General features: G+C 45.8%; 1 protein-coding gene across 2 annotated transcripts in view; it reads left to right on the top strand.

Moving 5' to 3' along the window:
- kcnq3 (potassium voltage-gated channel, KQT-like subfamily, member 3) overlaps window positions 1–12,669 on the top strand; it is a 106,098-nt gene extending 93,429 nt beyond the window's left edge. For both annotated transcript variants that reach the window (XM_030115068.1, XM_030115069.1), the window contains exons 9-16: window positions 162–256; window positions 413–439; window positions 4,990–5,189; window positions 5,330–5,435; window positions 9,993–10,124; window positions 10,205–10,300; window positions 10,465–10,552; window positions 11,989–12,669. In XM_030115068.1, coding sequence (XP_029970928.1) covers window positions 162–256; window positions 413–439; window positions 4,990–5,189; window positions 5,330–5,435; window positions 9,993–10,124; window positions 10,205–10,300; window positions 10,465–10,552; window positions 11,989–12,669 — 1,425 coding nt within the window. The remainder of the gene's footprint in view (window positions 1–161; window positions 257–412; window positions 440–4,989; window positions 5,190–5,329; window positions 5,436–9,992; window positions 10,125–10,204; window positions 10,301–10,464; window positions 10,553–11,988) is intronic.
- Window positions 12,670–22,725: the final 10,056 nt, after the last annotated feature.

Below are 22,725 nucleotides of genomic sequence, written 5' to 3'. Positions count from 1 at the left end.
TTCTGTTCTGTTAGGAGAACCGTGGGTCATTATGTCCTCTCCCTCCGTCTCCAGAGAGCAGTGCAGGACAGAGCTGCCTCTCCCACCCGGCACAGCTTCACATTGATCACAAAAGAACCGTGTTGCTTCCACTGTCAGTCATTCAGTCTTCTTTCCTCTAGTCCGCCTGGCGATATTATTCCACCAATCCAATCAGGGAAGACCTTATTGCCACTTGGAGATTTTATGAAACGGTCATCTCTCTTCCCTGTTTCAGGTGAGTTAGACGAAGGCTGTACCACAGAAGTTATTGCTTGATTTACACGTGTTTCCTGCAATAGTTTCTGAATGTAATTTAAATGTTTAGCAGCAATTAAGTTTTGTGCTAGCGAAGCTATTTGACCATTATTTTTTTGTGTCTCCTCATCCAAAGGAAGGAAACCTTGGAGGTAATGGCGAGGTAGGTCACCGCTGCTCCCAGCAGTGAATCTCTAATAGTCATGCCCGCAGTAATGACTTTCTGATGGCTTAATGAAGCTTGCATGCTGCAGAGACTAATGAACGTTTCCTAGAATATCCCACATTTTTAAATGGCTTCCTGTATCCCGCCGCCAGTCAGACGGAGCTCTGGGCTAGCGGCCGCTGGAAATTTGTGAATTGTGATTCAGAACGTCCACTCGCCCCACCGCCCACTTTAACAACGCTTAAGCCAAGAGAGTTTATTTTTAAGAAGCCTATTAGTGAGTCCATTAGTTATATTTCAATTATGTATGACAGTTTAGATCAGTAATTAGAGCCCGAGAAGAGAAGAGGTCTTTGGGTTTGAGGATTTTTTTCTTCTTCATCCATCACACTGAGCCATGCTAATTGAGCCGCTACATCAAAACACGTCGAGAGAATCTTGGCCCGGATGTTTGATTCCAGAGACATTTATCTCGTCTTCACAAGCTGCTGCAGTCATGTCATCAGCCCATTGTGATAATCAGCACATTGTCATGTTTGATGTGCGCTCCCTGATTCCACATCTGCTTTCAATTTTCACACATTTTACATAATTAACCGAGGTTCCTCTCTGCTGGCTGGTCTGCAGTGTCTGAGAAAACTCAGAGAAATGCATCAAGTAATTGAAAGGCGGATTTTGCACAGATCTGTTTTCTCAGTTAGGCAAATGTACTTTCTTTACTTACTTAACTTTACTTCTTTACTTAATTTACTTACATTTTGTGCATTATTAAGATATCTTATGAGGTTACTACTGTTACGCTGCGTGCCAAAAAGAATTTGGTCCAAAAACACAATTTTTCTTGCAGTGAAGCCAGAACTTTGCCCTGTGTTTAAGGCCCAATCCCATTTCTCTTTCTAGCCCTCCCCCTATGAAACGGAGTGCTCAGGGGGAGGGCCGAAAGCGAACCCCTCCGAATTGGAACACCCCTCCGACAATCGTGTACGTCATCAGTAGTCGCCGCTGCCGATGACGTAGGCAGACGCCACAATTGTTTGCTGAAGAAGAATGTTTTTCTTACATTTTAAAACTTTATTTATTGACAAAATACTGACATTTATGAACTTATTTCGTTGCGGACGCCGCCATCTTGCCTATCTTGGAAGGCTTTCTGGGAAATCTGTGGCAGCCGGTGGCGAGGGGGGCTTGTTTTGTCCGCCTACACCGTCAGTGGCGGGCGGGGTTAGTTCAATTCGCATTGGCGGGAGCGCTCGTTTCCCACCGGCGCATTCCAGGCGGGCGGTGTTGAAGAAACCAGTTTATTGAAAATAATCGTCTACCTGTTGTGTTTGGAATGCGTCTGGAATGCGTGGGAGTGGAAACGAGCGCTCCCGCCAGTGCAGAAATGAACTAACCCCGCCCGCCACTGACGGTGTAGGCTGACGAAACAAGCGCCCCTCGCCACCAGCCGCCACTGGATCATACCCTCCGTTTGGAGTGAGCCTCGGGAGAACGTCCTTTTGGAGGGGTGACTGGCCCTCCTTCTTGGCCCCACCCCTCCATCATAATGACAATCGGGACACTCCTACCCCTCCACGTGAACACGCAAAACGAGGGGAAGGGGGAGGGGGAGGGGTGAAATGGGATTCAGCCTAAATAAGCTAAGAAATATGATGGTGATCAACAACACAATCTAAAGTTCAGCCATTCTGAAAGTTCCCCTCCAGTTTTGTCAAAATGTTGTGCTTATTTTAATCAGCATCTCTAAGACACGTTCTTCAGCTTCTCTTTTGGATGAAATAACAGTAATGCTAATGTTTCAGGTTGTAAAAGACAAAGCAAAGCAGCAGGTAGGACTGACCACAGCTGAGATGTTTGGTTTTCTCCTCAAAACTCAAACTCATGGAGATCTTAGTGGACTCATACAAATTTATGCTGCTGGTATTTTCACTCTGCCCCATGAGGCAGCTCTGCCCTGTTGTTGGATCGCATGCTGTTATGATATCCTGTTCCACAGACTGCAGCATGCTAACACCTTGCTTCCTTTCAGTCCAGCTCACCAGGCTGATTTTAGTCTTTATGCTTGAGCTTAAGACACAAACTGACACAAAACGCGAAGAGCGCTGAACCCTTGACCCGTCAGAACTTCAGTGAGTGGCTCGGCTCCGTCACAGCCGTCTGTCTCTGCGGCGTGGCGTGGCGTGCGGCTCGCCGCCGCAGCGTGGCGTGCGGCTCGCCACCGCAGCGTGCGGGGCTGGGCCTGCCTGCCAGCTGTGGATAAGCAGCTGTAGCAGTCCACCAACTCCAAACAGCTGTTTCAATTAGACTCCCTCTGCCACTTCTCCCAGAGATACTCCCACTACCCACACACACACACACACACAGCCAGGCCCACCAGGCCGCCAGTCCCGGTCAGCAGTCAGGCTCATTACAGCGGGGCGCTTTGCTCCGACGCCTCCTGGCCTCCACTGCCGAGCTCAGAGCCGCAGATTAAGTTACTGCTGCTAAAAGCTACAGTGCAGCAGCAACAAGAGGCTGATACAGCGGCCGACAGGGAGGAGGGAGTCCAGCTCACCAGAGCCTGGACACTGTTTCAGCAGGCTGAGCGACAGGAATATCTGGGAGCAGTAATTAATAAGAGCTGTTTATTTAGACTCAAAGCTTAAAGGAAGCTGAGGAATTCCATTCACTTTGTATGCAAATCTTAATTGTCACAGCTGCACTGCATCTAAGACCATCATTAAAGCTCCTCTGATCTCTCTGCTTGAATTATGGAATGAGGAACCAGGAGAAAGAAATTAAAAAGGAAAATGAAAAGAGCAAGGCATTAGGAAAGCACGACAAAGCGGGGAGTGGTGGAGTGGAACCGGCGCTGAGAGACCGGAGTGTTCCGGGCGCCGTGTCGGAGCAGCGGCTGGGAAATTAGCAGGCTGACATTATCTTGTTGCTCTGAGCGAAGAGGTGGACGGCGGCCAGGAGCTCCAGCAGCGAGGCCACGTTAACCCACAGGCCCATAACGCTGAGTGTGTGTGTGTGTGTGTGTTTTCACTGCTCTGTGTGATATTAGACCTTTTATCTGAGTTTTGCAGCAGCACTGTGTGGTCTATTCAGGATTACACTGAGAGAAAAATTATATCCCAACTGAGAGTCAATTTTGTGTGTTATGCTTGTGTTTGTGTGTGTGTGTGTGTGTGTGTGTGTGTGTGTGTGTGTGTGTGTGTGTGTGTGTGTGTGTGTGTTCTGATTTTGCTGCCATTGTGAGAGTGTCTCAGATCCACAGCAGTGTCTGTCAGGAGGTCACCGGTGTTTCACTCTCCCGCTTCTTTTCCTGCTTCTCTAATTCAGCGCAGTCTCTTTCAGCACCAGTAAATGAAGGGAGCTGTTCAGGTGGACACATTGCACTTTTTACTCTTTTAGAATCATTTGTCAGCGTTGTTCATAGATACTGTTTGTTATTCCATCAACTGCTTTTCAGCTGATTTGGCAAAATGTGTGGAGCCACCTAGAAGGGAGTGAAATAACTAGATGATTCCTGGGAATGATAAAAAAGGCTTCAGTTTACCAACGGTGTATAAAGACTGGGCTGGTATTTTGAATTAAATGTGTCGAACACATCCATAGCTATGCTTTCTTCATAACATTACGTCTTGGTAAAACACTGGGTTTTGGGGTCAGTGTGGCTAAAACAAGCCCTGGGAGTGCCCCCGCTCCACGATCTGCCCTTAAATCCAAAGACTATCAGGAACAGCTGGAGTAGTGTTTTTGAGTGTTCTGAATGTTTTCTCCGTCTGTGTTTCTACCGGTGAAGGAACATGTGGTCTCCCTCCGTCACTGCAGATCAGTGCCGGCGCTCCGGACCAAACCGTGTGAAAGCAGAGCCGAAGGCGATAAGCGGCATTATATTTTCCCGTTGTGTTGCCTCGTTTATAGAGATCCCCGGGATAATCACTTCTCATTCTCTGCTCTTTATCCGTTTGAGTAGCATTCAGAAAGCCTCTCTGCGTTTAGAGCTTCCCATTCTGCAGCCTCTCAGCGCCATCGCTGCCGTCCCCATTCGGCCCGGCCGCATACAGGCTCATATTGTGTGTCTGCTGTGGGAGAAAAGTCTCAGAGAATGCTCCACGTTTCAGAGGCCGCGGCCGGCTCCGGTTACCCCGCCTCTCTACCTCTTCCAAGGCACACAGGAGTCTTATTTTACCCAGGGAGCTCTTGTCTTTGTGCTGCCAAATATTGTCAGTCTTCGCACAAAGAAGGAGGCCGAACGCTCTTGAGCTTTCCAGGCTTCCTTCTGCTTGTCGTGAAGCGTGGCTGCTGTGGAGCTGCAGGCTGGAGAACTTCTCTAAGATGGAAAAAAACTCTGGCTTATTCAGAAATAGATGCGTCTGAAAAAAGTCTAATTTAAAGACTGAGAAACCAGAAAGAACCAATGTGGTGATACTCTGAGAAATCACCACCAGAAAGTCCTCAGGCCCAAACTGAGCTTGAATCTTCTCACAATGCCGGACTGAACCAGCTGACCTGCCTTATCAACCAAGCTGACCAAAAACTGTGTGTTATCTACATTTCAGCCAGAAGCTGAGTTTACTGGAGCGCGTTCGCCTTCCCAATGCGCGGCCGTCTGTGGGCACGGCGAAGAAGCTGACGGGTAACAGCGACGGCATCGAGGAGAGCCCGTCCAAGGAGCCCAAACCCGCCGGCTTCAGCAACCGGGAACGGTTCCGCACTGCCTTCCGCATGAAGGCCTACACCCTGCGCCAGAGCTCAGAGGGTACACACACTGCCCGCCACTGACTGTCAGCCAGTACAGTGACGGTGTGTGTATGTGGACTGACGGTGTGTGTGTGTGTGTGTGTGTGTGTGTGTGTGTGTGTGTGTGTGTGTGTGTGTGTGTGTGTGCCTTCCCGCCAGATGCCGGAGCCCTGGCAGACCCAGCCTTAGAGGAGCGGGGCTTTCCTGCAGACATCCTGCTGGAGGAGATGATCCCCACGCTGAAGCTGGTCATCAGGGCAGTCAGGTCAGCCGCAGGTCATCGGCGCCGCTTCAGAGTGGCAGAGATTCACTCTCCACACTCTGCATGTCAACACGTCAGCTAGCATCGCGCTGACTGGCCTGCAAAATCCATTCCGCTGGGTTTTGGTGACAAGAAGCCCTCCGATGGCCAGATATTCCTCAAGAGCTGCTGCTGATTCTCATGACAGAGATGTGCTGTAAGAGGGAACGCTCAGGCTGCCACGGTGAACAGCAGTCAGACTGAAACAGGATCGTTTTAAACATGAAACCACGCAAACTTCCAGACCACTGGACCCAGCTTTAAGCTGCTGGGCTGTGCTGGAGTCAGTCCCAGCTGACTCTGCATAAAGCCAAGGTGTATACAGTCCCCCCCCCCCCGGCCAAACTTTGTTCCTGCAGGAAACACTGGACTGACAGGTTGGAGGTGGAGAACGTGCCTGAAGCTTCGTGTTAGCCGTTCTGTTTGAACTGGCTAGCTTAGCTAAACGCAAGCAGGGGTTGTTTGCTCATGTGATCAGGGTGATTACCGTAATTCCCGCAAAAAAGGCGCATCGAATTATAAGGCGCTCTGTTGGGTTTTGAGAAAATTACAGGCTTTAAAGAGCGGAAAATACGGTACACTGCACCGGCCACCAGGCCAGAGCACCAGCAGAGACAGGCATTCACATTCAGACTGGAAGAGGAACTTTTTGTTAATGGGGGAAAATCCTGACACAGTGAGAACATGAAAACTCTGCAAAGAAAGGTTCTGAATCCCAGTTCCATCTCAGGATGTTCTGACAGTAAGGGGAGAGATGCAACCCTCCAAACCGCTGATCTAACAGTGGAAATGTTTTCATGCTTTGACGTAAAGTCTAATCTGCAGGCTGATTTGGAACTGTTGGTTTTTCTCTGTGATGGATGGACTGTGGTTCACTGACTGCTGTACAGCAGGGGTCCTCAAATCCAAATCTTGAAGGTCCACATTTGTTTTTACATACAAGCATGGGTCTGGACTTCAGCGCCCTGTGGGAGGGGGGGGGGGCTGTACAGAGTGGCCTTTACTAAACATTGCTAGTCAGGACTGAAGCAGGGATAGAATTATGTACTCATTCATTCATTCATTCATTCAAAACAAATGTGCAGTTTATTGTATTTTGCCTCCAGAAACTTTGTGGTCCAACACACACCTCTTACAAACCAAAACAAGCAAACATCTCTAAATCTACAGATAGTATGACCAGTGTCAATGCTCAGCCTCCTACTATATAGATGTTGGGGTAATTGGAATGTAAAACTTGCTCAGGTAATGTTATTAGCATAATTATGATCATTTGTGGTTATGCTGTGAATAATTGCCCATACACTCATGAAATCTATCAATCAAAGCGCTCTGTTAGCGCCTGCTGCAGGTTTTTACCGTGTATGGAAGTGTGGAGGTTTGCTGGCCTCCAGGGAAAAACAAAGCGATTCCATCCTTTCTGATGAAAGTACAGGAGAGCTGAGGTTCTCAACTGAACTGATCGCGCTAAACATCTCATTGGTTTGTTGACCTCTGTTGTGAAAAGTCACTTCTCCTGCCAGGATTGAGAATACACTCTTTATCACCTCCCATTCTGTTCAAGACAAGTCAAGGTAAGACATATTTATCTACAGAGCACCTTCAGACAAGCAGTCCACAGTGCCTTACAGGCATTAACGTTACGGTAATAGAATGTAGAAAATATGTCGCTTCATGGAAAGGCTGAACAAATCAGAGTTTTAAGGCCAGATTAGAAAGAAGTGAGTGTCTCCAAAGTCCCGGGGTGTTCATGAAGTTAGTTCTATAGGTGAGGAGTAGATTAACTAAAAGCTGCTTCACCTTTCTTAGTTCTGACTCTGTATCTAGTAAACCTCTTCCTGAGGACCTCAGAGGTCTGCATGTTTCATATTCTACCAGTAAAGCTGAGATGAATTGAAGCCTGAGATGATTCAAAGCTTTACAGACAGGATGTCAGATTTGGAGGTTGATTTTTGACACAGGCAGCCGGTGCTGAATTGTTCTCCTCCCTCTTTAAAGGCTGTGGATGAGCTGCAGCTGCCGCACAGATTTTATTCTGTAAACACACTTTACAATAACATGAACGAGTTTATCTGGATGTTGTTCGGTCAGAACTCTCTCTCAGATGGCGCTGTCCTGATTCTGTCATCGTCTACGTGGTTGTGTAATTTCAGGCCTGAGTCCTTCTTCTCGGCCGGATTTCGTCCTCGGTTTGCCGTGTTGAGTGACCTGGAGTCAGTTCTATCAAAGAAGCTGCTGGAGGGAAGTGACCACCAGCCGAGAGCTTTGCAGGAAAACTCATGGAGCCAAAGGAAGAGGAGGTCAAGGCCCTCAAGCAGGCGCTGGAGAGCAAGGGAACTTTGACAACCAGCTCGCCAAGAGTCAGCCAGATGAAGGCAGTGAGCGAGAAGATGATGGCTGACAGTATCGACCACTGCCAAAGACCGGAAGAACACAGGCATGCAGAGGAGGTCTGCTCTGTCCAGGAGAAGGAATGGCTGCAAGACACAGAGGACCAACCAAGACATTCAGGTCCTCATCAACACTGTCTCCTCTCTGGACGATCTGTCCTCCTAAAGAGGCAGACCGAAGGCCAAGATCAAGACAACTGAGAAGAAAACCTGAAAGGGGGACCGCCAAAACCCCTAAGGAACTCATGGAGGAGAGGGAGAATGAAAGCAGGGTGGAAGCTGAGGAGGACAGAAAAGACAAAGACAGATAGTGAGAGAAAGATCTGGTGGAGGAGGAAACAGCAGCTCCCCTCCTGTTTGGTCCTAGCCTCACGTCCCCTGTCCTCCCGACTGTGTCCCTGTCCTTTAATAAATCCACCGTTCATTACAAATCCTGTCTGTCCTCGTCTGTTTAATAAACCTAAAGAGAAGTTCGACAATAATCCAAACCGCAGCAGAATGAGCTGAACAAAGGAGCGTGTTCCTCATCCTCTGAGGTCTGATGTCTCGTGAAATAAATCTCTCATTTCACACTCTCTGACTACTTCAGCTGGACAGATGTGTGATTCTATGCTGACGTTTTGCTCTCATCTTTTTCAAATAAGAGGACATTGATGAACGTGGAATTCATTCAACAATCATTTTGTGCATTTTTATATGCAGAGATGTGCATTGTGTACATAAACACATTATGAAAGTAACCACTATCACCTGGAGTCATCCTGAAGACAGCAGTGCAGAGTACAGAGAACGTCTGGGCCGGTTCCAGGATTCCCAGCATGCCTCCTTCACTAACTACATTTTCTGAAGAAATTCTAGTCGTATCGTTAGTGAGATGAAGGTAAAATTACTTGTCTGTAGTGTTTAAGGTCAAATATTCATTCATTTCCAGAGCCGTTCATCCTGTTCAGGGTCTCGGGGTGCTGGATCCAATCCCAGCTGCTCAGTGGGCGAGGGCAGGACTCTGGACGGTCCGTCCCAGGGTCACACATAGGGGCAGAGAACCGCACACACTGACATCCACACCTGCAGGCTTTTGGGCCGTGGGAGGAAGCTGGAGTACCTGGAGGAAACCCACGGTCACACAGGGAGAACATGCAAACTCTGACTGCTATTTGAACCCAGAAGGAGGGTTTACGGGCATAAACGTCCAGGCGCTCCGAAAACAGGACAACATGACTGAGATCTCAGTGGGTGAAGGTTGCTCTGTGGCTTTTTGTGACTGTTTAGTGTCAGTATTGACTTTGTAAGAACCATAAAGAAAGCTTAAAACATCCACATAAGACAGAAAAGTAGTTTTTTTTTCCTCCAGTGCGTAATAGTTGTCATGTGTCGTAAAGAGCCGGTACCTGGTGATGAGGAGGGTCTGAAACGACCTCGTTCTGCACGAGTATAAAGGAAACAGTGTGAACAGCATAAACCAGAGCGTGTGAGCAGAAGTCCTGCCTGCCGACAGCGTGCCGGTAAATCTATAGGCCACACAGCTGACATAGTGCAGGAATTTAATCTAGCGTGAGGGTCTGCGAGATGAGTGATTAACCCTGTGAAAGTGCTGCTTCCTTCCACTCCATTATCCCCGGGCTGAATGGCTCTGAATGCGACGCTGAAACCTGGAGGGGGCTCAGTTTCAGCGCCAAAGACTTTCTGTCAAACGCCGGAGCTTGTGCAGCGGCGGCCGGCTCCGGGAGGAGGCAGCTCCGAGCCGGGGATCTGTGGGACAAAGGCCGGAGCTCGGTGGGTGGCGGACGGGTCTTCAAGGTCACACGCTTTTCAGAAAGCTGAAAGAGGCTGGGTTTGATCTCAGGTCTAAGCAGAAAAGCAGCTAAAGCGTTTTGGAGATGACCAGTGAACTCATCCTTTCAGTTTTAACAGCAGCGTGTTGACAGACAGGTGCTGATTCAGCAACGACACCAACTGGGAGGATTTAAAGTGGAATCAGAGTCTCTGAGAGCCTGTCGCACTTTAAAGATGCGATACGTTATCTCGAGAAAAGAGGTTTTTCTTGTGTGAGGAGGAAGTTGTTTCAGTCCCTCCACAGTATTATGTGCTAAACAGCATTATTTAATTGCCCTTTTGTGCTTTGTTTTTACAGGATCATGCAATTTCTGTTGAACAAGAAGCGATTTAAGGAAACTCTGAGGCCTTACGATGTCAAAGACGTGATCGAGCAGTACTCTGCCGGACACCTGGACATGCTGTGTAGAATCAAATACCTCCAGACAAGGTGAGTCTGCACACAGGAGTCTGTACCCGTCTGGCTCCAGACCGTCCTCCTCACGGCCCCTTCGGTTTGTCTCGGTTCAGGATCGACATGATTCTTGCCCCTGGACCACCCCTCACCCCCAAACACAAGAAAACTCAGAAAACGCCCTTTGCCTACCCACCCAATCAGTCGCCCAGGTACTGTTGCTCTGCTCATATTCTCAAACATTAAACACAACGCCGAGTTTCTTTATGGCGTCTTGGTTTTGTCTTTGTGTTTATCTGAACAGGTAATCTTCTGTGTATTTGCCCCAAACAAATGTGTGTGCAGTCTTCGTCTACCCAGTGTCCCTTTGTTCCAGGCATGAGACCTTCCTAGCCAAAGCCACCTCCATGCCGGATGCCGAAGACCAAAGCATGATGGGTAGATTTGTCAGGGTGGAGAGACAGGTGAGGACGTTCAGCTTCATTCACAGGTCAACACAGAGGCAGACACTCACCCAGTCATCTCCGTTTGTTGTTGTTGTTGTTGTTGTTGTTGTTGTTGTTGTTGTTGTTGTCGTCGTCGTCCTTACATGTAGATGCATCTCAGAACATTTTGGGGTCTAATTAAAAGTTTTTTTGTTGTTTTACCCAAATAGCTCAATTCAAACTGTGAGCCTTTCTTGTGTATTTTACACTTAATGCACACAAACTGAGATGAGCTGAAACTGTATTAAGTGACTGAATACACCCCACAAAACCACTGACATCTGATGGTAGTTGTTTTGTTTTTTAGATGCACCTGTGTGTAACTGAATGCTCAAAAAGTAGCTTATTTGGGCTAAAGAAAAAAGAAAGGGAGCAAAATAAAGAGCAGAAGAAGATAATTACTTCTAATGACAGAAAGAAAGAAGCAGATGTTTGATTTGTTTAACTGTTTACAGCTATCACACACTAAACTTTAATTAATTCCAGTGATTTTATTTTATTAGGAAGGAAACATGAGCAGCTACTGCTCACAGTTCTATATTATTATATGGTATTTGATATAAAGGAACACATTTTGAGAAATGCCCCAGCATTCTTTGCACTCGAGCGTTGAAGTGGCTCTCCAGAGCTGGAGGATGACACTCCTGGATTATACACTTCACATTCTTCCATTTCAAGATTGTATGGCATTTCTCAGTAGGAGCTATTATTTGTGGAAGTTTAAATGCTGCTATCTAACCATTGAGCAAAGCAAACAAGTGGATTCAGTCCCCAAACCCAGCTCTGCTGCAGACTGTTCAATTACAGCATGAAGGACTGTTTCAGCTCTTTATAACATTTTGATTCTGTGTTGATTCAACCCGGTGTGTGTGTGTTTAGCCGAGGGGGAAGGGTTGAGCAGAGGAAACGTGGAAACAGGAAACTCATGTCTCATCAAACAGACCAACATATCCACTGTTCCTCGTGTTTATTTGTTGTATAGAGGGTTAAAAACAGCTGTGTGGAGGAAAACTGACATAAAGGCTAGACGGATTACGCTGGAGCTTAATTGCAAAGTTTATCCATTGAGTCAATGTGAGTAATTATGCTTTACTTTAGATTTGCAAAGATGCATCATTGGTTACATTAGACTCCATCAGCATTACTGATCTAAATATGTCTGCAGTCAGTCTGTTGTTTCATTCACAGCCAGTCAGGTTTCCACATCTGTGTTGTGCACTGAGTGTCTTCATGAGTTCACTCACGTTTGTCTGCCACATAGTAGAGCTGTTTTGGCCGTGAGTGGTTCTTACGTATTTATAACGTGTGCTGTGATTTGTCAGGGACCGTCAGACTGTGACTGTTGTTGAACGTGCAGCTCTGAACGTGCTTGTAGTTGTGACTCACTCATCAGAGCTGTTGTGAATGTGTCTCAGGTGGAGGACATGGAGAAGAAGCTGGACTTCCTGGTGGACATGCACATCCAGCACACGGAGCACCTGCAGGTGGACTCAGCCGGCGCCGCCCGTATGACCCTGGAGGCCTGCGACCCCGGGAGCGGCGGAATCCGCCGGGTTTTCTTGAACTACTCCGAAGCGTTCCCGCACATGTCGTACCAGGTGCCTGTGGGCAAGGCGGGCCCGCTCTGCGGCAGGGGCCGGGGGGGCAGGGAGGGCCCTCCAGACCGCCAGGCCCCGCCGCCGTCACACCCCCACCAGCGGCGCCCCTCCGCGGCCATCCCCACCTACACGGAGCGCCCCACGGTGCTGCCCATCAGCTCCCTGCAGGACCTGTCGGCGGGGGCGGGGCCGGGGAGGACCGCAGGGGGGCGGGGGGCCGACTCGCCCCTTTCCATGCTGTCGGTGAACCACGAGGAGCTGGAGCGCTCGCCCAGCGGCTTCAGCATCTCCGGGGAGCGGGAGGGCGAGGGCGAGGACCTGTCGGCGGGGGCGGGGCCGCCGGCCGGGGACGCCGGCTGGACCAGGCCCCGGCCCAGCTACCTGGCGGAGGGGGAGACGGACACGGACACGGACCCCTTCACGCCCAGCGGGGGGCCCCTGCCTCTCTCCTCCACCGGGGAGGGCTTTGGCGACGCCGTGTGGAGCACGCCCCCCTGAGGGCAGGCGTGGACCTGCGGCCACAGGAAGTCCTGAGAGAAAAACCTTAAATCCAACCCATGCCTCTAAATCCAAATCTCTGGGTCAAAGCCACACCTGGACCACCGCCGGGGGAGCAGGTGGGTTTTATCTGCCTTGATGCTGCAAAGTCACCGACCTTTGGACGCCATCAGCCCACCGCGGTCCAGACAAGAGCCATGGCACCGAGACTGCCCGTCACCAGGGAGACCAGACCGTTTGTAAAGTAAAACTCTGTACAGCGCACTCTTCGCAGAAACTTAGCTGATTTAAAAAAAGAACATTAATATACATCTTATATACACCCGAAAGCTTTACTGCTGCAAAGCCAACCGCACTGCATGTGACGCATGCGACTTTTAGTGTAGACACTGCAAAGTTCAGGACATCAGGAATCGGAGAAGAGGTTGAATGGAAACATATACTTGCTATGCCATTTTCTAACACTTATTTTTTATATGAATACATTTCCATTGGTTTTTTGCATGTTTGCATGACGATGCAGCATTCATGAGGCGACGGTCGGAGGACGGCGTCGGAACCAAAAGTCTCCTGTCTCTGCCTGTCTGTGTGAGGAGTGTGTGTGAGAGAGCGAGAGAGAGCGAGAGAGAGCGAGCGAGAGCGCGGGACTTTGCTACCAGAACACCGGATCGCCGCTGACAGTCCCGGTCATCATTTCTGCTTTCCTCACGTTGTGCTGAGCTTCTGTCAGATTTTCTGCCGTGCTGTTCTCACACCGCTGTTCTTGTGGCGCCGCTTCCTTCCACCCGAGAAAACAGAGAACGTTTGACAGAGTTGGAAACACTAAATCTCGACTGCTTGGTCGGCACATGAATTCAGGGATTTGAACCACCTGCGTGTCGGATTTCAGGTCATAAGAAAAGTAAGCATCCAGCTGAAACGTTAACCCCGAACACAGAGCCAGGGGGTGAGCTGCGGGTTAAATGTTCAAACATTTATGACTGATTCAGTAAAAACAAAACGTGCTTTTTTTAAGAAATTACATCAGGGCAGAAGTTAAATGATAAACTCCTTAAAAAGCAGGACTGGGTCACACATTTTGATGTTATACCCTTATTTTCCATTGGTTCTACTAATTCAAGAAAAGAAGACGCTTGGAGGAAACGTTTCTGTTTTCTCTCCTAAATTTGAATCTTCAGATTATTTTGTGACCTTTTTCTCTTTCAGTCAAAGAGAATTTATTTCTTTCATATTCACCAGAATATGTTTCAAACAGTAAATTTGTCTCTCAAATTATGCTCACTTTAGGTCGTTATTGCAAAACTACTTTCTGTCAAATATCACCTGGAATACACAATACTGAAATGAAAAACTAGCTCTAGCTTCTCAACTCTTGTCTCATTTGGACTGTTTGATATCACGATGGAAATCCAACAAATTCAAAAATAGACAGCAGCTTTAAAAACAAGCAAAAGACGAAACATCAAAGTATTTTTTTTATGCAAACACACCATTAAAACTTTGATTTAGTTGGAAGACCACCTCAGAATTTGCTGTACAGTTCACCGCTGCAGTGCAACTCAAACGTATCATCGACATGAGCACCGTGGTGCAGGAGTGAGGGCTTTCAGTGAACGAATCGACGTCGGGAACATTTGTTTTGAGACAAAACACAGTGAGAACCAACTGGAAAGTCACATGTAGGCCTAAGCCGCTTTTATTACCTTAGATTTACGACAACACAGATAATGAATGTAATATCCAACGATCGACTATATTATCTACACACATGAATTATTACTCCACAGGTATAGCATGTTCAGGCGCCTTCAGGCTGATCTCGCAGAGCAGCTTCCTCTCCGGGCTTCAGCGACTCGCCGTTGGCAGCGCGGCCTCGTCCCTGCTCAGAGGACGTTCAGCGTTCGGTTCAGTTTCATTCTCATCTCAGGGCGCTTCGCGTGGAAACGTACTGCAAGTCAGTTATGGAAAGGTCAAAGTCTTTCACGAGTAGTAAACCTGCCAAAGAAGCAGGTGACGGACGTCTGCCTCTCTGTGTGGGTCAGGGGTCACAAAGGTCAAAGTGAAAAAGTAACTAAAAGGATCAAATTACTTCAGGTAGCATTCCTGTTTAAGAGGATATTTATATTTCTTATCACATAAGATCAAGTTCACTCGCCTACATGACCTCCCTCTCTCTATTGTCCTTTTTTATTTTGTCATTATTCTGATCTTCAGGCATGTTGAAGCATCAGGATACATAAATCGGTTAATGTAACATACTGTGTGTAAGGATGCACCTGTATGTAAAATCTGGCCGATCACATGTTCCTATTGCTGCTGTGGTCAACAACTGATATTTACCAATGTCGATATGTCTTAAAATAAAGTTTTTCCTATACTCAGCTTTTTAAAGGTAGAAAAGTAGAATTAAATGGGACATATTCTGCTTTTTTCACTTTGTGGAGAGTTTCTTACAGCAGTGTGTGTTGCCATAGCCCCATTACGACGTTCAAATGTGAAAACTGTCTGTCTCCTCCCTGTCTTGCTACACCACATTTTGTGAAAATGAAGCTGAAACGGTGGAGGTAGAGTTTGGTCCGCTTATCCTGAAATAAGAGGATTTAACTCCTCCCCCTGATGGTGCCCCCACCATGTGTGTGTGTGAGAGTGGGCGTGGCCAGACCGGGAAGCAGGCTCACAAACAGCCTGTTCTGAGGAGGCTCCTCAGAGCCACTTTCTAGACCCTGAAACTCCCAACAAAGGATGAATTTGGGTCGAACAAACTTAAATACTATGTTTTTGGGCTTCTGAGACCGATATGACATGACTGAAAAATAGCATCATATGTCCCCTTTAAGAAGTGCATTTGAACAATTTGACCGTTTAAGCCAGTGCAAAAGGTGTTTGCTGTACAACGTCCATCTCTGGAATATTGAGATAGTTCCCAAATCATTTAAAAAGCCAGTTTTAAAAAGACATTGACCTTCCATCAACATTAGCAAAAGTACTTGAGAAAAACAATCTGTTGACCTGCAGAGATCTTCAGATTACATTCATGAAACAGTCAAATCAGAAATGTTATGAATCAGAATAACATTTTACAAATAATGTGCTAATTACTGCATGATTGATTTAGCATTAAAAAAAAACCTAAAATAGTGACTGTAGCTAGTAATGTAATGGTGCATAAACAGGGCAAAAATTCTGGAAATCAGTGGGGTTTTTTGCAGGTTTTGTGCAGTTTGTTGATCAAAATAGACACAGTGGATGAGAATACATGTTCTGCATCACTGGCATTAGGAAGTTGTTGGTTTTTGCAGGTCAGAAAAGTCATCGGTGTTTTGGTTCCGTGCAGAACGTCTCCTCTGAGCAGGTTAACAGAACTGCAGCCCGGCGGAGAGACGCCGCACTCTGTGAGATTAGTAAGGTGAACCAAATCCTTCTTTTTATTATTATTATGATTATTAGCCTTATCTATTTAACTTAATGTATTATTATCGTTACTCTCTCTTCTCCTCAGCTCCTGAGATCCGTTCAGCGGTATATTATTGAAATCAGCAGGCGTCAGGCGTCCGTATACAGGCCTGATGAGTATATCCCTGCAGACGCTCATTCATCGTGCCTCTGAAGCAAGAATGACTCCAACGCCGTCATTCTCTATTTAGTGTTTCACTTCAGCTCGCCTCTCACCCGACACACGGTGTACGAATGTTGCTTGTGTTTCCTTCTGTAGTGCGTGCTTCGTTTCCTTTCGTTTGTCTTTTAAGAGCTTTTCGGTTTTTCCGAGCACAGAGTGCAGCCCTGCTTTTGTAAAATAGAACTCTGTAGCTTTCCGTGGTGCTTTTGGCTCATTCACCAAGTTCAGCTGCACAGGATTGTAAAGTTGGTGACGTTTCACTTCCTGTTTCTCTGTTTTATATCAGCCAAACGTTTTGATCCTCCCATGTCGTTGTTTTTCATGTATTTTCAGCGGAGGTACTGGATGCCGGTGTCTCTGTTGCTTGCACATGGAGTCACATGGAGGTTTCCCCCCTCTGGGTTGTTTTAGTTACTCTGCTTCCATCTGAACACTTATATTGCTTCCTTTCTGAACCTGCTGGCTTGTATCAGTTAACAGAAAACACTGGGAATAACCGTAGAACGACACTGGTATATTTACAATAACATGATGGCAAATTACTGTTACAGCAACTTTTATCATTTTGAATTATTGAAAGAAGAACAAAAAAAAAGTCTTCCAGGACAATAATTTATCTTAACAAAATAACTAATACACCATTTCACTGAATATTTAGTGAAACCAGTAGAAGGTGTTGTGCCTGATTGTTATAAGAGGCTGTCTGGATGAGCAGGAAACTACACAGGAACCTGGCTGTAACTTCCTGTACATCACTTCTGTGTGTTCACACACGTGACGGATGAAGTGTCAGGGTGGGATGATGATGATGATGATGATGATGATGATGATGATGATGATGATGAGCCCTCCTAATGTTTTATGGACACTTCTCTTCAAATGGTATTTTCTGCTGCGTCTTTCTATCAAACATTTCCACAGCAAGGAACAGGATGTCTACAGAAAACACACCTGACACTGAAGAGGTGGGACTTTTTTTATGTTTGTTTTTGTTTATTTATTTATTTATTTATTTATTTATTTATTATTATTTAGTTATAGTTTCAAGTGCAGAGTGTCTGCTCTGTCCTCATACTGGCAGTTTACCAAGTCCCATTCATACAAGTTATATGCCATGTTAGGGAATATTTTTTGTTTTGTTTTGTGTGTGTGTGTGTGTGTGTGTGTGTGAATTTGTATTTTTCTCATGCACTTTGAAAAGCCTGGCTTCATCTGAACGGCCGCTGTCTGTCTGTCGATCTCAGACCTGCGGCGGTCCTTCCTAACCCAGTGTGACCCGGAAACGCCTCAGACCTGCTGAGGCACATGGAGTCTATACCCCATGAGTTCTCCTACAGAACTGTTTGCCTCTGTTAGTGATTTGGTGTTTTCCTCATGGACCTTCCCTTCATTCTTTAAATGTCCGTAGTGATCAGTGTGACGGCGGCCGTTCGTTTGAGCTGATGACTCTTTAATTGCTTTAATAAAAACACACTCCGTCATTTGGTTTCACACATTTCGGTGTGAACTGATACATGTCTAAACTGTGATGCTTTTGTTTTTTTTTATTTTATTTTAAATGTTTTGAGAGAGACCAGTATTTAATTCTGGTACTCCTTCCTTGACCTTATAGAGACGACGCTCGTCTGTCTCATTGATCTCTGACAAACACAAACACGAATCAACCTTGTAATTGTAGCAGCCCCTCACACTCACTGAAAGCTTGAAATGCCAGCAGCTGTTTCATGAACCTGACAGACGATGAAGTTTTAACCCTTTTTGGAAATCCTTGATGTTATTTTAATGTCTTTTTTCCCAACTTTTAAAGTGATGAACTGAAATATGTGTGTATGTTGAAGCACATCCCGCCCTCTGTGTCCTCCCGCCCCACATGGTGTGGTTTTTGTTCCCCCCTGTGTGTGTGTGTGTGTGTGTGTGTGTGTGTGTGTGTGTGTGTGTGTGTGTGTGTGTGTGTGTGTGTGTGTGTGTGTGTGTGTGTGTGTTCTCGTCTGTTGATTCTGAATGGAAAGGAGCACTTTACGGCATCCCTGTCGTCCAGAGGGCAGCGGCGCTTGCTGCGACGGTCCGTTGAATATGGTGGTTGTCCCGAGCAACGCACTGATCCACTCATTCTGCATTCCCTGTCATTTTGCGGACGTTTGATTGCTACAGATTATTTGTGCCTTGGCCTTTTACAGTATGGTTCTTTTCAAAGTGAGTGTTTTATTCTGGCTTCGCCGTCGCTGTGGACACGCAGCACAAAGCTGTTGGAGACATCTCTGTGAAAGGCTGCATTTACACAGAGCGCTTAACCCTTTCACTGCCAAACACACATGCTTTGGACAGAAAACTCAGTCATGCTGAAGCCAAACCGCAGAAGGAGACCTCTCAAATCAACATGTCAGTGAAAACTTTCACATTCCAGAGTGATTGAACGCATCGCTGTGTATCCGGAGACAAAGCACAATGCGTCTTAACGTCTAGCGACTGATCGCAGCCCTGGAACGCTCTCAGAGATCACTTTGATTGGGTTTGAGTCAGATTAGTGCAGAAACTGAAAGCACAGTTCAGACACAGCACTCATGCTGAGAAATCACAACCACACAAGTTTTCCCTGCACAACAGTTTCTGAGCTTTCCGATCATCCTTCAGCACACAGATACACACAGTCAAGTCATGAACACAGGCTTTATTTCCAAAAAAACCAAAATCTTACCGAGCAGAATCACAGGAAGCCCTGGCAGTGTTCCGGTGAGCTGCAGCTCTTGCAGCAGCTGACGCCATCATTGCCCCATTTTCTGCAGCAGCATGCCGCCGTTTTAACCTTCATTCATTCAGATTCCCGGTCGCACTCGGTGGGTCTTCTCTCCTCTGAAATTGAGGTTTCATACTTGAAAATGTGCCAAAAGGAATAAAAAGGGGTAGATTGAAGAAGACAGTTGGTGTAAGTGGCGGAGTGCTGTTACAGAAACTGTCTAAAGCCACAGGAGGCGCAGACGTCTGGCATGCTTTCAAACTGAGGAAATGTGAATAAATGCAGCATTCGGAGAATCAGACACTAATTAGTGAGGAAAACAGCTTTGTGGGAGTTTGTGACAGCAGCTTTTTCCATTTTTCTTCCATTTTCTTTCAACAGGAGAATTGGTCCGAAGCAGTTTAGTTTTTCTTGAGTTTCTTTCAAAGGGAGTTTGGACAACTTTACACTAGTGGCCTTCAGAGCTGTGCATCATTTTTTCTCATTCCAGTTGGAAAAAAAAAACAAAAAACTTGTCATTTCTATTCTGTATTCGACCACTTTGAATATTTTTGTTTTGACGATATAATATGCAAATGTATTCTTACTTGATTTTTTATTTTTTGTCTTTTCAATTGCACCAGTTATTAATAAAGTATTGAACTGAACTCTGTGTGAAGATTTTATTCTTCCTGTCTGGTTTATGATGGCTTCAGATGTACAAAGCCCACCAAAAACTGCATCTGATCTCATTTTGATTGAGCCAGTCGATCAAACTCCTGGTTCTTTGGAAAGCTGCATCAAGGAAGAAAACAGATCTGATTGTAAGAAAAAGTCAGGAATCAACTCAATCACTTCTAGATCAGTTATTGTCTTTGTAGAATGCTAAATCCACATACAGCTAGCTAATTCCAGAGAAAGCTGTAATTCCTCTCATGTCTCCTTCACATGATTATATTTTCCAGTGGCAATGCAGAACTTTTGTCGTGTTCTTGGGGTCCGTTTCCATGACAACGATGCTCAGAGCCAATGAAAATGTAACTTTCTGAAAACAGTTCCCAAGGTGGAACTCTTTGAAAAGGCTTTGACTCCATTGTCCGTGTCATCTGGGTCCCCAAGTAGCAGGAGAAGGACCATGCATGCTCAGGGAGAACATGCAAACTGCACAGACAGGTTCACAGGTGGCGGACGATCCATCGTCCTGTCAGCTGCCCTGCAGCCTCCACAGAGGCTCTTCTGAGGCCCCCTGGCGCCAGACTGGACCGGCTGGGCCCGGTTCTGTCCCTCCAGGATCCGGTGCTTCCAACTCAAAGCAGGTTTGATCCATGGGTTTGTCATCAGTAACCAGAGACTCTGTTACCTGGAAGCAGTCCAGGTATCGCCTCAGTCATGGCTGTAAACTGGCTGGTGTCTACCGCTGAGAAGAACCAGTGATGGAGCCTCATGAACCGGCCCGGCCGGATCGGACTCTGTTTTCTTTTAGCTTCTTTATTCCTGAATGAGAATCCTGATCAGCTGATCCTCACAGGGAAACTCCGACAGCATGCCAATAAAGCTTGTGCGCAGGGTTTAATTTAACCGTAGCTCTGCTATTGGTCTGCTTCCAGGCCCGTACCTCTCCTCAGCAGCGTCCTGAGCCTCCTCCGTTCAATCAGCACGAGAGCCAGGAAGCAGAATGTGTCTTGTTGCTGACTGGCTCCAGTGATTCCTGCCATGCTCCTGGTGTTTGTGTGTGTTTTCGGTTCCCAGGCCTCGGAAGCCTGTTTCCTGCTGAGAGGCGAGCAGAGGGCCGTCCGATCCCGTCAATAAAGACCTGCTTTCAGCGCTCTGCTCGCCGATCTTCCCCCGGCTCAGGTGTCTCCACAGCTGATTCACACACACACACACACACACACACACACTGTAAAAAATGCTCATTTTAAAAGAAATGTGAACTGAGTCACATCAGTCGGAATTACATACGTTTTTTCAGATTTAAACACTTTTTGTAAAAGTTGGTTTGGTTTTTGGAGTATATTGTCTCCATGCCAGTGGTTTCATATTATTTTATTTATTTCAACATTTGTTTTAAAGAAAACAACTTCTGTGGGATTTATTTACTAAACAGGTTTCCTTTGCTCAGTCATGTAAAATGTGTTATTTTCCTGATGAAGATTTTTGATGTTGTGTTAAATCAGTTTCAAATGATTCGGTCTCTGTCTTCTTGGTGTTTTTTTAATTCTATTTTTATCTATCTTAAATAACTTTTTGTTGATATTTTGTGTCTACTGCTGAGTAATGACCTTTGGTAGGATCTTTCTTTTAACTGATTCTGTTCTGGTCCTTTAGATCATTGGTTCTCAGCTGGTAGTGAGTTAATTTTTTTAAATGTTTTTTTCAGCATCATCCATTCACACTCAGTGTGCAGCGAGGCTCTTCTCTCTGAGAGGTCTGAGAGGATTGTGTTTATTTATATCACAATATAATACAATACCAGTCATTTGCTCTCATAGTTTTGTTTTAATTATGTTTGTTGCTCATACTCATTTATGGTATTTTCATTCTGGGAATGCAAAGTATGAGAGTCATGTGATTTCCCTTTTTGTTCATTCAGTTTGCTCACATGTTTGTTTCTTATTTTTTTCAGGCCATATCAATACAATTTTAACACTAAATTGACACATTTATATTCAAAACTTCCTGAATGATACCTGAAAAGGAGTGGGAAGAAGAAATACTTGTTTTACTCCCACCCTGTTTCTCTGGCAAACTCATCCCACTATTTTTTTATGTCGTTTCCTGAACATTCAGCAACAACCGACTTAAAGCATTTACAATGGACTCAAATAATTACAATCAACTCAAAAGTGGTTAGCCCGAATTCAAACAGTTACAATGGACTCAAAACAGTTCAGCAAATCCAAATAGACACCAGACATTTTAGTAACTGAATGACTCAAGAGATAGAATATGGAGACGTGATCTTAGGCAATAATTAGATTACATTGAGACACTGATTACTTACCAACAATGGTAAGGAATAGCATTAAATACCAATAGTAATAGATAATAATAACAATGCAACCACAATACCAGCAATGGTAAGGACAGTACACCGATAGAGGTAATCAGTCACATAACACTGGTACCATATAATATCAGTATGAGCTCGTTGCATAATCATTTTCTTTTTTCTTTCTTTTCTTTTTTCCAATATTATTTTGGCCATTACTGTTTCTGCTGAATGGTTGTTCAAAAAAATAAGGTGTGTGTGACTATTGTCATACTGTGGTGCTTAAAAAGCTGAGCTGTGGATCAGCTGGCCGAGGATGTTCGTCCCCAGACAGCTGACTCCCGCCCCGCTGCCCTCTGGAGTTATTTCAAGATGTTTATGAATACTTCCTAAGCTGTGTGGTGCATTAAAAGACATTCTGTGAGTCTGAGAGTAGCAGGGGTTTCCTTCCACCACCAGCCCATGAACTGCCAGTCCTAAATCTCTTTGAAACTACTTCAAGCAGAAAACAGTACTGATAAGAGCTGTAGGTATAGACCTACAGCCTGTTCATATTACTTTTATTTTTATTATTGTTATTATTATTTTTTTTTTTTTTGGGGGGGGGGTTTATTATATTTTCAGATAATGTCATGATGGTGTGTTCATGGAGGAGAAATATGTCTTTCTCACAGTCAAACTGGGAATAAAAAAGGCAAACTGGGGTGAGAAGCACCTGATATTTCTCAACACGAG

This window comes from Salarias fasciatus, chromosome 18, assembly GCF_902148845.1.
Source record: "Salarias fasciatus chromosome 18, fSalaFa1.1, whole genome shotgun sequence".
NCBI classification, from domain to species: Eukaryota; Metazoa; Chordata; class Actinopteri; order Blenniiformes; family Blenniidae; genus Salarias; species Salarias fasciatus.
The sequence above is the reverse complement of the archived record's forward strand: the minus strand, read 5'-3'. Positions and strand labels throughout refer to the sequence as shown.